General features: G+C 35.5%; 1 protein-coding gene across 1 annotated transcript; it reads left to right on the top strand.

Moving 5' to 3' along the window:
* The first annotated feature begins 28 nt into the window (after window positions 1-28).
* LOC124448429 (exportin-6-like) lies at window positions 29-13260 on the top strand. The gene is given in 24 exon segments (XM_046999444.1): window positions 29-346; window positions 751-841; window positions 1467-1579; window positions 1657-1854; window positions 2580-3165; window positions 3776-3947; window positions 4570-4696; window positions 5005-5126; window positions 5535-5643; window positions 5733-5825; window positions 5906-5975; window positions 6052-6214; window positions 6374-6466; window positions 7248-7398; window positions 7465-7611; window positions 7775-7849; window positions 8674-8785; window positions 8890-9045; window positions 9528-9704; window positions 9707-9813; window positions 11174-11332; window positions 11953-12051; window positions 12166-12396; window positions 13021-13260. Coding segments are annotated over 24 exon segments (3456 nt in total). The 5' UTR covers window positions 29-343; the 3' UTR covers window positions 13123-13260.
* The last annotated feature ends 503 nt before the right edge of the window (window positions 13261-13763 follow it).

Here is a 13763-nt window from a genome sequence, read left to right as displayed (position 1 = left end):
ATGAAAATAACTGCCATTACTTCATGTAGCATACTGTGTACCGGATCGCCGGCACTCGTCAGCCAAACACTTCAATCTCTAGTGGAAATTTGCGTCAAATGTGTTTGAAAATTGTTTATATGTTGTTTCATTGATGAAATATTTCAATAATGTTTTGGTGAGAATCTCGAGATTTTCTGAATTCAAGAACTCCTTATGAAGTACTACTTGAAAGCATCAACTAACGATAAAAGGCGTTCCTGATACAAATGTGTGATGACTAAGCGATTTTAAAAATCGCCGACTGTTGCTGTTGGCCTCGAATCGCCACCTTTCCACTGTAAATAGGATTTTAAATTGTTAAATGGTAAGTGTCTTTTTAAGGGCATAATTCTATACATAGATGCTGTGCTTGTGTATTTCAATATAAACATCAGTGATCAACTTTAAAGGCGTTCCTTTAACTTTTTATTCTTTATATTTGTACATATATTAAATTGGATATCGGTATTTATTTTACGACATATAAGTAGATGTATAATCGGAGCTAAGTTTTGCAGTGTTGATAGATATGCTGGAATTCGTCAATAATTTATCAGCGTGGGTTAAAAAAATAAATGTGAAGTTGAAAGTCAGCATGTCACGTTTGTCAAGTTGGATGTTTAATTTATGCAAGTATCGTAATTACTCTAATTAAGTTATTAATTATAATTTTAATGAGTGTTGGATATTTTGTTTCTTTTAACCATATAAACCATGTGCTAATTTCAGGCATCAGACTACAAGTCGTCTCTTGAGGGTCTTGAAGGTTTGATGAATGAATTTTTTGCTACGACAAACAATGATCGCAAAAGGGAAATAGGTGATTGGCTAACATTAGTTTTCAAAACTTAAAACTTGCTCGTAATGATATTTATATACATTTTAATACCAATTCACAAGAGTATTGGAATATTCAAATTTTAATGTCAAATCACTTCTAATGATGTGGACAAGAACTGAAGTTTCAATGTCAGATCGCTCCTGATGAAGACACTAGACTGGAGTATATAAGAACTAAAGTTTCAACATCAGATCACTTCATATGAAGACACTAGACTGGAGTATATAAAGACTAAAGTTTTAACATCAGATCACTCCTGATGAAGACACTAGACTGGAGTATATAAGAACTAAAGTTTCAACATCAGATCACTTCATATGAAGACACTAGACTATATAAAGACTAAAGTTTTAACATCAGATCACTCCTGATGAAGACACTAGACTGGAGTATATAAGAACTAAAGTTTCAACATCAGATCACTTCATATGAAGATACTAGACAGGAGTATATAAGAACCAAAGTTTCAACATCAGATCTTTCCAGATGAAGACACTACACTGAAGTATATAAGAACTGAAGTTTCAACATCAGATCACTCCTGATGAAGACACTCAAGTGTCAGGAAATGAACACTCAAATCTAACAACATTTTTGTGTATAGAACATGCACTAAACAGTTTCATGCAACAAAATGAATCATGGCGATTTTGCAATTACTTCTTGAACAACACAAAAAACCATTATGTCTTGATGTATTCATTATCAGTCTTTGAAGTAAGTGATGTTTGTTTGTCCTCATTAAGTTGATTACAACATCAATAATTTGTTGAAAAAGAAAATAATTTTTACAGCATCTGGTTAACAAGAGATGGCCAGGAGTTGCTCAAACGGACAAGCTTGAAGTTCGCCATCTATTGTCGATGTATTTAATGAACAACCATCAAAATTTGCCAATTTTTATGAAGAATAAAATTATTAAGGTCATTGTTGATGTTGGACGGCAGGATTGGCCTCATTTTTACCCAGATTTCTTCTCAAATATACTAGAGGTTCGTTTGTGAATTTTTTGTGTTAATTTGCTTTCAAAAGCCTCTGCTAGTAATCATTTGTATGTTTTTTTTGACTCTGAAGATGACTACCGCTAAGGTTGTCGAAACGTCAGTCAACAACAACAGAAACAGTCCTTCTTAGGACCATTTGAATGTTCGTAAATTGAATGGAATTTTTGTTTTTGAAACGTTGAAAGCAATTAAACAAGTTTACAATTGACATTGAAACATAATGCTCAAATATGCAACCGCATAAACACAAATTGCTAAATGATCCTTGAAACTTCGAAAGCAGACAAGTGCAGTATAAAATTAACGCCGTGTATGTTCGTCCGACATCTAGTTTTTAATTTTCGCGTATATATGTTGCGTATTTTATAAACTTACGTTACGCTAGGTTTGTGTCGTCTAGTGGTAAGAGCAGAGTGAAAGAAGACTAGTTATACGAGTTCGAAACCCACCCCCCGCAGGTCGGATTTTGTTGAATTATTCAATAATTTTGTCGTCCTCAAAATCGACTTAATCTTTCATTTTGTTTTTCAACCAAAACATAAAAATGTAACAATAATCTTGGTTAGGGTTAGGGTTAGGTTTAGGTTTTTAAGTTTATTTAAGTTTTTAAGACAGAAATAGTTATGTCGGATAAATAGCGTTTGAACATTAAGTTGCGATGTTTGAGGAATATCCACGGCGTAAAATTAATTTATTGCTTTACATTTTCAAAGGTCCTTCATCAACCCTCCACGACAAGTCTCGGCTTGATAATGTTACGAATCACTTCGGAGGAGCTCGTCTCGCCATCGGAAGATTTGAGCGTACAACGAAAGGAAGAACTACATAAACTGTTACTACACCAAGTACCGACTCTCCTGGGGATGCTTGGCACATTTCTAGAGAATATTTTGGAAAAACACAGACGTGTCGTTAGCACTGCTACACCACCTCCTTCGCCAACTCATGGCGAGTCATCTCAGGCACAGAATATATCACCTTTATGCAAAGGAAACTTTGATCTGTTCTCTTTATCCCCTCCACATGGGAACAATAGCCGACAGTCACCGCTGATTAATCGCTTGCTCAATCATGTTAGTGAAACTGGTCTCAACAATCCCCTTCCCCCCCTTGATCCGGAGTCTGAAGAACTTAGTTCCCTGGCCCTTGCATGTCTAGCGCATCTTTTCAGTTGGATACCTCTCTCTGCTCACATAACCCCACCGCTTCTCGCAACCGTTTTTTGTTTTGCCGAGTTCGGTTGTGATGTGCTGGCTTCAAATTCTAGCGTGACCACTGCTGGGTCGAGCACACGCTTAGGTAAGGCTTGTGGCGGCGGGAGATGTGAAGTTGCTAGTTAAGGTGGTGGATCTGTTTCTATCTTCATTGGACGGTTTTCATGACGATTGTATAAAATATTGGCATGCGTAATACAAATGAAGACTAATCTAGCGCTCGGCTAGGAGTCAAAACTATTTGTACTTTACGTTATGAGTTTGACAATGTTTCAGTTTGTACTGCGCATGTAACGATTGTCTCAAAATCGTCTGATGAAAATCTGCCTGGATGCATGATCGTGTTTAGAAAAACGCAAGAATATTTTTATCCAGGCTTTTTCAGATAGGTCGGCGGAGATACTTTCGGCTTTTTCATAGCGTCTTACAAGCTGGTTTGTTTTCAAACTATCGTCGAAAACATAGTGTCTTACAAGCGGGTTTCTTTTCAAACTGTCGTCGAAAACATAGCGTTGTTTTCAAACTGTCGTCGAAAGAATAGCGTCTTTCAAGCGGGTTTGTTTTCAAACTGTCGCGGATAAATGTTATATAAAGGTTTTGAAGTGTGCAAATATCGTTTCCAGGTCGGCATTTAGGTCAGCATTGCCAAATATCGATCTGAGTTTCAAGGGTTGAACTCGTTTAGCATTTTTTAGGTGTTTTAGCGATGGATTGTGTGAACGAAATACTGTCTAAGAACTGCGTACCTGTGGAATTCGAGGAGTTTTTATTAAGACTCTTTCAACAAACGTTTCATCTTCTACAACGCATTACAAAGGACAGCTTACATCAATCTGCAGGGAATAAGTTAATGGAGTTAGATATGAGGTTTGTTATCATGAAATTCTAACCTTTGAGATCTTCAAACTTTTTATGATCGTTCATGCAGTAGTTGTGAACTGTTTTTTTTAATTGATCGTCCATCCAATAAGGATGTTTTCTTGTTTGTTTTTTTTTCCAAATATATTTGTTAAGGATAGAGAAAGTTATGGTTTTTCAAATATTTAGTAGGAATTGTCCCTCATTTATCTTTAGAAATTTTATTCATACCTTAAATCGTCCATGCAGGGCAGAAAAAGGATGTTGGTATTGGCGTTGACTAACACAAATTTAAAGAACCTGACATTTAGTTGTCATTTGACTATAAAATGACTACCACTAAGGATGTCAAAACAACAGTCAACACTAACACCAGTCCTTCTCAGGACTCTACTAACCTGAACGATCTACATCTATAAACATAAAAACATACTCCCCGGTTCAAACTATATGCTTTATATCCAGTAAGAATCGTCTTTATTTACTAGCTGATCTATATTTTACTAATCCGAAAGACGAATTAACTTTTGAAATAACATTGAATAGTTTTTCATGTATTTTAAGGTATGGATCAAAAGATGAACTTAATTTTTCTTGTTGCAAATTAATATTTTTTCCTTCGTATTTTTAGCTACGTAGAAAAGTTTACGGAATTTTTACGGCTCTTCGTCAGCGTTCACCTACGAAGAGTTGAAGCGAACCATAATTTTCCAGTTATTGATTTTATGTCAATGATTTTAGGATACACAACGAAACAGGTAAAATCATTTGCGTTTACCGATATGTTTCGCCTATGTAATTTACATATCGCGTGTAAAAATGTCCATTTAAAAGAGTAAAAGCTGTTTAAGGTGATACTTTATTTAATGATTATATGCCTATTCACAGGATGAAAATGGTTCAAAATTCTTTATCACACCTTCGTTATTTACATGTTTTTAATTTACACGTTTTTATTTACACATTTTTGTTGTGTGTTCTTTAATTACACATTCTATGTTTTACACGCTTATGTTTTCACGACCGATGTTAAAATAACCTTTTACGTCTTTCTCTTTTTTCACAGTCCGATAATGAGGTCTTTTTCTCTTGTCTTGATATTTGGATGATCTTTCTTGATTACTTAAGTTCAAGAAACTTAGATACAAAAGAGTCAACTTCGACGGAAACAAATCCAGCCGTCACAAGGTAGACAGAAACAGTCTTTAAATCGTTGCTCCATGTTGAACTGAGTATAACTGGATGGCTACTTTCCGCTAAAATTTGAAGCCAGCAATTTAATATAACAGTCTTTAAGTTGTTGCTCCACGTTGAACTGAGTATAACTGGATGGCTACTTCCCGCCAAAATTTGAAGCCAGCAGTTTAATTAGTCCCAATCTTTCTTCGCGCGGCCGAAGAAAGTTGATTTATGACAGTAAGCTAAAATGAGTGACCTTACTCCCAGACAAACCTTCAAGTTACATATTTAGTTCAGTGTTACTTCATTACTCGCCTCGTTGGGGATTTCTTTCACTTTTTACGTTTCTACTTCGGTCTTTTTTCATTATGGAAGTTTCCTGTCTTTATTTTGCAAATTTTGTATTTTCTTGTACAGATATCGCGAAATCTTATTACTGTTACTGACGGAAATTTTGAAGAAAATTCAGTTCACTTACAATCAAAGTGAACTTGAAGAACTAGACAACGAAGAGCTTAATGAAGATGTACGTTTCCTGAAACTACGAAACTTGTTTGTTGATTCTTGCTTTTGTATGCAAAGTGGCTTTTTTCATGTCTTCCTTTCCTTTTTCAGTCGGAAACCGAGTGGCAACGATTTCTACGTCATACTCTTGAAGTTGTGGCGAAGGTTGCCGAACTTCTACCGAATGATGCTTTCTCTATATTGGTAAATTTCATTTTTTAAGATTTTCTGAAATTCAGCCACTCGAATTCGTCCGTCAATATCGTTTCTCTTTTTGTTTTTAGTTTCCGTTGTTCGTCGAGTATTCGGAATTGTTCGTTGGCCTTCGGAGTCACATTGTGAAAACGCCCCAAGGTTAATATGCTTTTTTTAGAATACATGATTGTGAGTTTTTCTGAGAACGTATAATTTTACCTTCCCCTCCCCCCAGGGTATCACTTGAACGTAAAAGAGGAAGGTGAATGCAGGCGCATTCATTGTGCGTCACGTGATCTTGCAACCGTCCAAAGGATATTTGGTCGTCTAGCGGGACATTTTACTGGAGAAACTCACTTCGCGTCGCGATTCGAAGACGGTCTGTCGGTTGTCAAGAGGTACAATAATCTTGTCTTGAATACTCGAGTTTATAGATTTACTGCAAATCAGCAATAAGACTGAAATCTGTGGCATCAACTGTCGATGACTGACCTTCATATTTTTGAATTCCGTCATTTGCTTAAAACGTTCTCATCACTTATCTTGCTCTTTTTTAGAGTTCGAGATTTGGCGTTATTTAATACGGAAATGAAGATATTTTGCTTGAAAAACGACGCTGCGCTCGTTTTAGCTACGGATTTTAGAGAAGTGTGAGTTTATTTCATATTTGCTAAAATGTACAATCAACAACGCAAAAGGGAGAAAAAATTAAGTTTGCCTTTTATCATACTTCAAATTCCTATTTATATGACTGCATGACACAAAGTATTTAAAAGACTTTTTTACTAAATGGCGTGGGGGGGGGGGCCTGGGACTGATTGCATGAAGCGGGAATAGTGACGTACATTGGATGGTGATTTTTGAATGAATATTTCATTTTATTTTTTGTGCCAATAGACATTGCTATCCAATAAATAGCCTTATCCATACTGTAACTGGACCATGCAATCATAACATTTAACTGGATGACTAGTTCCCGCCAAAAATTAAAGCAAACACTTTAACTAGTCACAGTCTTCCCACGCACGACCTAAAAAAAGTTTCTTTTACGGTAGTAGGGCGTTACATTACAGTAAGACAAGCGTGACGTTGCGTAAAATTTAGCTTCATCCAAGATTAGACATGTTTATATAAAGGTAGCCATCCAGTTAGGTATACAGTTCAATAGAGATAGTTTGCAACCATTCCCTTGCGAGTGAGAGAACAATAGAATGATCGCATGTCGGAGTTTATTTGCATTGTAAATAAGGAAAATCCTTTGTTTAAACAATCCAGTATGGCGTCGTTGACATAGCTTGCATACCAAGAATAGGTCATAATCATTATCATCGATTTCCCCGTTTCCGATGTAGCACTAGGTTATAAAGCGATTCTTTCCGAATCATTACGACTTATGCTGCATTATTGAATTTTAATGATTTCATTTCAAAGTGCTGCAGAAACACTTGCTTGTCTTCAAGTGTGCTGTCACTGGATCTCACAACTTCATCTTCATTCTCAAGCCTTTAAACAATACGAAACTGAGTTTATGTCAATCGTGTCTAGTTGCGTGGACGCTTCGATACCATTACTAAACGAAGAGGTACGCTAAGCTGTCTTTTGGTCGCATCTTTAATGTGAAACTGAGGTATTTGACTGTCTTTCATAGGTTCCAGCACGCGTCATGCTTCCCGCGTCTCATTTTCTGGTTTCCTTGACGACTACTGTTCGCCCATCATTTTTTGTCGCTTTAGAAAAGGTGCAACAACTTTTTCACGATGTGACTGCCGGTAAACTCAGAAGAACACCCTTAGAGGTAAAAACGATTCCATTTCGTCTCAGGGAAAGATAAAGTTTGACGCGAAGTTTTTAATAATTTCTCTTTTTCACCAAATGGATGTATACGCGTTTTTCGCGATCCAGTTCTTTAAATTTTTATATTTATTTCCATTGAGAGAAACTTTCTTTTTTGATTGTAGATCGAGACGTTGATTTTTCGAGCTTTGTCTAATTCTCTTGTGCTACCTTGGCCAAATCAAGCGGACGATAAACAGGTTTGTATTTTTTTCGGTCGTTTTAATAAATCATTTGAATAACTCCATGTACAGAAAATATAACCTAATGCAAACATGACGCTAAGAAGCGCTTTCCGTTTGATTGAAAATCTGGAAATCTTAGTTAAAAATGAATATGGTTCTGGGTGGAAAGATATTTCGAAAATTTTTGCTCAAACCCTTGACATTGTCCACAAATCAGGAAATTTTGAAAATTTTGAACTTTTTAAGTCCCTTTTTCACGTTTTGCGTTTTTCGTTTCCAGTCTTTAACGAGTCAGTACTCCAATAAACTAAAATAGTTTTTTCCTGATAGCACTCTTGATTTAGATATAAATAAGGAAGCATATATCTTAAGTACGAAGAAATTGTTCAATCATAAAATCCATCTATGCACAATTTAAATTGCTCCGTATTGGTTGTTACTCAAAATAACAGAATTGTTGCAAAAATGAACGTTTTAGAAAGCGGCAAAGCTGCTTAAATATATCGCCATTTACGTTAACTAATTCCACGAGCCTGCCTTCATTGCATTGTTCCATATTCCCATCAAATATTTCGTAAATTGCTCCGTGGCTTAATTGTTTGCGAAAGAAAAGAGCCCAAGAAAAGCGCCTCATTACAACTAGATTTCAATGAATCGGAAGGAACTTTTGCATGCAAATAGCAACACTGAATCAACACGAAGTAAAGTCGTAGAACTCCTAGTAAACGGTGTTGAATCAATAGACCTATCAAGTCTACAATCCTTTTCGGTTTGATGTGCGTTGAACTGTTGTAAAATATTAAATATCAGTATTCATAGTTCAAATGTTACCTCTCTAGGATTGGCCATCTCGCAGCAACAATCACGACAATTTGATAAAGGCTCTGACGATTAACTACCAAGAAATGGCTGCTTATAGAAATACTGACAGCAAACGTTTTCATCCTGAAGGTATGGTGTTTCTCTTCTATTTCTTAAACGTGCTTTTTCGAACATGAAAAGAAGTTGATTCGTGGTCTTTTAGTTGTGAATAACTTCATTGCTTTTCGTTTCAGCCAAAAGTTTCATTAGAAGGACGCTGAGTATCCTCACAGACTTGGTGGAAGCCGTTTCAGGCGAAGGAACTAAACCCAAAACAATTGTTTATAAATCAATTCAAGAATCCCTTCATACAAGTCTTGCGCTTTTTCCTGTTTACATCCACGAGCCCGGTAATAGTCGATAATAGCTATGATCACAAACACATTAATCAGCCAGGTTTTCATTTCATATCTACCGCTGACCAATACGTTCGTCCTGGCTTCTTGATAAGCGAATGGAATGTTTGCAAAATATGACGTCAAAGCGACCATGTTGGGGGAGTACATCAAAAGGCTGATTCTTAACGGACCATGAAATTAACATAAATTCTTTTCATTATGTGCGATGTTCCTCCAACATGGCGACTGAAGAAAAGACTCTCTTATGACAAGCTGTGGCAAAGCCAGCTCGATCGTTTACTCTTACGTAAAATGCAAATTTTTCAGAGAATTATTATTCATTTCTGTAGAAAATGAATTCTATTCATTGCGCTTCATTGCATTTATGGCTTGCCTCTAGATTTTGCCAATAGAAGTTTGACAGCACTTTGCAACTAATGTATTTTCTTTCTTTATTATTATTTTATAATTTATTTGAACTTACTTATTCATAGGCGTCGTGGACGACATTATCGGCTTTTTTCTCGCTGTATTCGGTGCTCTGCAACCGCAACTAGGCGTGGCTTATACAGAACAAATCATCCATAGACTGCTTGGTATGTTCACCCAACAACAGTTAGAGGAGACAATTGCACAAGAAATGTCCGCTGGCTCAAGAGTTTTAGAGAAGTTTTACGCATTTTAAGACTTTTGGCTCAACAAACTGGATCGTCGTTCAAGACGCTCCTGCCAAATATCATCAATTTTTGTTTGGATCAAATATATCCTCTAATAGCAGAGGTAATTTTCATTGGTGTGTAAGATAAATGATTTGCCGATCCTAATTGCAAGACTAACATTTTCAATTGTTTTAAGCACGATGCATGTTATTAGATTTTGATTAACGAAATTACACGTTAGGAAATATGTAATGCGTGTAATATTGTGTGTAGTATTGTGTGTAGTTTTGTGTGAAATATTGTTTGTGATTTAGTATGCAATAAGTATTAATGTAGTTTGTATTGTTGTGTATAATGTATTGTGTAATACTGTGAGTTTTATTCTGTGTAATATAGTCTCAAGGTAAATGGTTTGAACTGGAGTATCGTTACATGTTTGTAAATGTAGATCGTCCAGGTTGGTATAGTCCTGAGAAGGACTGTGTAAATGACATTTGACTCTGAAGATGACAACCGCTAAGGTTGTCGAAACGTCAGTCAACAACAACAAAAACAGTCCTTCTCAGGACTATACCAACCTGGACGATCTATATTTACAAACATGTATAGTCTCAAGGTCTCAAAGCATGCACGAAAATCTTCAATATGTTAATCTTGTAATTAGGACTGGCCCAACATGTGGCACATAACGAAACAACAAGTACTTGTCAAGTTAAAACTTTATCTAAAAACATGTCAAATAATCACACTTTAATACATCCTGTATATTATCACACCAATTGTAGGCGCAACTTTACACCTTAACCACTTGCAAATAGTATTTTAGTAAAACACAAAACGATTGATACTCCGTAAAAAGTAAACATTTATTTTTAACTGTTTCGACAAGTACATGTCATCGTCAGTAGAAGATTTCATATATTATTGTGTTTTACTAAAATTACACACTTTATTTCACAATATATTACGCAAAACGTACTACACCCTACATTCCACCCTACATTAATACAATATAACACGCCATATCACACACAATTTTACATACAATTTTACACAGAATATTACACATCACATTTTACACAATATATTACACAAAACTCTACTACTCGCAACATTACACACAACATTTATACCATAAACATTCCATATCACAAACAATTTTACACACAACATTTTACACAATATTGCACAACATTTACACAATGCACTTTTTCTCACTCTACATTAATACTATATAGCACGCCGTATCACACACAAGTTTACACAGAATATTACACACTACATTGCACATAATAATACACACAACATTTTACACAATATATTACAAAAAAGGCTACTACAACACACAACATAGACACAACAACTATTCCATGTAACACATCGTATCACGGACAATTTTACACACAAGATTTTACACAATATTACACGCAATAATTTACACACTGCACTTTTTTTCCAACCTACAAGTTCATTGTTAATAGCGTCCTGCTCCCGACATCAAAACAGAATTTTTCGAGTTGCTACATCAAGTACTTCTCAACAACTGGAGGTATTTCTTTCGTCCTAACGTCCAAACACGTCTAACCCATGGAGACGATGGAACCTGCGAGAATCAAGGACAATTTGTAAAGATGATGGAGGTTTGTGATCTCTAAAGTATTACCGTGAACTGATTATGGCAGCAATTTCCCGTTAACTCGAAGATAGCAAAGTTTTATTTTTCTTTATGAAATAAAAAAACTATAAAACGCGTGCGCTCATTGGTCTGTAGCTGTGTTTGCATCAGCCAGTGTAAAACCGCTCTGAGCTCAACCAATTAAATCATTCAAAAGAATTTGCAAATCAATCATGAATACATGTTAGAGGAAAAATCAAAACATTTGTTTTAAATTTATCTGTTTTGCAATACTGTTATTTTATAAAAGATTTTTTCGTGTTTCCACAGGTTTATGCAAACCACGGAGACGTTTGTGAAAACTCTCGAGCTTCCACATCGGGTTTGAACTGATCTGCTCTTGAGTTCTCAAAGGTCTCCTCGATTTGCATAAGACAGCGCAAACATAGTAAGCATCTTTTAATCCGTAGAATATGCAACCATCTTTGATATGCGCTTAAAATTTTAAAATCATTATCCAATAGCGTAATTCGACATACAGGCTTCGTGCAACCGGCGTCTGGTTGAAGAATTGATCATACAAGCGCAATTATTATCAGAAGAATTACTTTGCCTACTTGTTATTGTTCAATATTCTTCTTTAAGGCGTTTGGTCAGACATTTACTCAAGAGGATATCACTGTATTCAAGCAAAATCTGCAAAGTTTAGAAGATTTAAATTTGAAACGTAAACTTTATCAAAAGGTAGAGTAGTGAAAGAGGTCGTCGTATGTCGTAATTTGGGAATCCTGCTTGATCTTTGATGATTGATACGCGCCTTTTAATAGATATAATTTATGGTTCTTTTCAATTTTTTAGCCAATATTCAGCGATGGAATGCTATTTCATTTTTTGAATGTTTTGCTTCAAGTCTTGGTCCGTCGTTCGCACGATTTACTACAAGAAGAAATCGCGATAGCTTTATATAACATGGCATCCGCGGATTTTGACAAATTTTATCTTAGTTTTCTTCCTGAATTCTTGAAAGGATGTGATGGTCTTTATGCTGAACAAAAGTCTGAGCTGTCGAAGTCTTTCAAAATGGATAAGGTGATACGGCACTGTTTTGGTTCATACCATTGAACTGAGTATAACTGGACAGCTACTTCCCGCCAAAATTTGAAGCCAGCAATTTAACTAGTCCTAATCTTTCCACGCACAGCCCAAAGAAACTTTATTTATGACAGAAAGCTGAAATGCGTGACTTCACGCGTGTCAGTGTCATCCAGTTATATATTTACTTCAATGGTTTAACCGAGAGTAGCACTGACTAAACAATGGCGGGTCCAAAGTCAAGTCAAAAAAACACAATAACAGTTCATTGTTAAAAAAGCAGTTAGATTGAGTTTTTTCCTTTGCAAATTCAATAACAGCAGTTTTGTTGTCAAGGTATTTCGAATTCAAAAGTAACTGCTAAACTTTACGCTGCATCTGCCATTGTTATAGTTTTTGTCGGGAATTAGCAAAAAAGGAAATAATTCCCTGTTCTACAATAGTAAAATTACGTAAAATTGATCCATAACCCCTAACCATTAATCTTAATAAGATTGGATTAGGGATCAATTTTGCGCGTAGTTGTAAAACAAGGAATGGATAGACAACTAATAAAGAATGCCTATCTCAGAACAAGAAGTTTGACTATAGTAAATTTCGCTATTTTCATTACTTTTTTAGGATTTACCTTCGTTTACTCGTGGAATTCATCGGTTTGTCAGCGACGTTCGATACTATAGACTATACAACAGTAGTTTGCCTTCAGGAACCGTCACGTTTTAGAAAATACCCAGCTAAAGATTGTGAATAAAAATGAATATGTTAACATACATTTTATTTATATAGTTGTATATGAATTATTTGTTGCAATTAAATGAAATTAAAGTTCTTTTATTCCCGGGTTAAGGGGTTTGTGATTAATTATCTGTAATCATATTTAAACTGTCACTATATTCCTTGCTTTGCAGCTCACAATTGTAAATAAACAGTAATACCTTGGTTAATGGTCGTGTAAGAAATAATGCGACCGTACGACGTCTGTAATGGTATTATTACAAACAATCCCAAATTTTGAGCTTGAAATACGCAATAAAAATCGCCATAAAGTATTCTCAAAAACTTAAAAACATTTAATTTACACCATCGTTGACAGTGTGTGAAGCACTGACTAAAACATTTCGGCAATCATAGTTTTACAATGTAATTATTCTAATACAATGGTAGTGAGGTTACTTATTGAATGCACTCGAAAGCCTCGGGAGGTTTAGTGAAGTCCCGAAGCACGGATATATCAAGATTTACTCAAACTTGAGCTATCTTCATATCACTTTTACGGCTCACAATTGTAAATAAACATGAAAACTGGAATAGCTTAAGTATAATTCATAAAAAATAGGAAAATTTACCTCACACTCATCAGCTTA

This window comes from Xenia sp. Carnegie-2017, unplaced genomic scaffold, assembly GCF_021976095.1.
Source record: "Xenia sp. Carnegie-2017 unplaced genomic scaffold, XeniaSp_v1 HiC_scaffold_23, whole genome shotgun sequence".
NCBI classification, from domain to species: domain Eukaryota; kingdom Metazoa; phylum Cnidaria; class Anthozoa; order Malacalcyonacea; family Xeniidae; genus Xenia; species Xenia sp. Carnegie-2017.
Note: the sequence above shows the minus strand (reverse complement) of the source record. Positions and strands in the feature narration are given on the sequence as shown.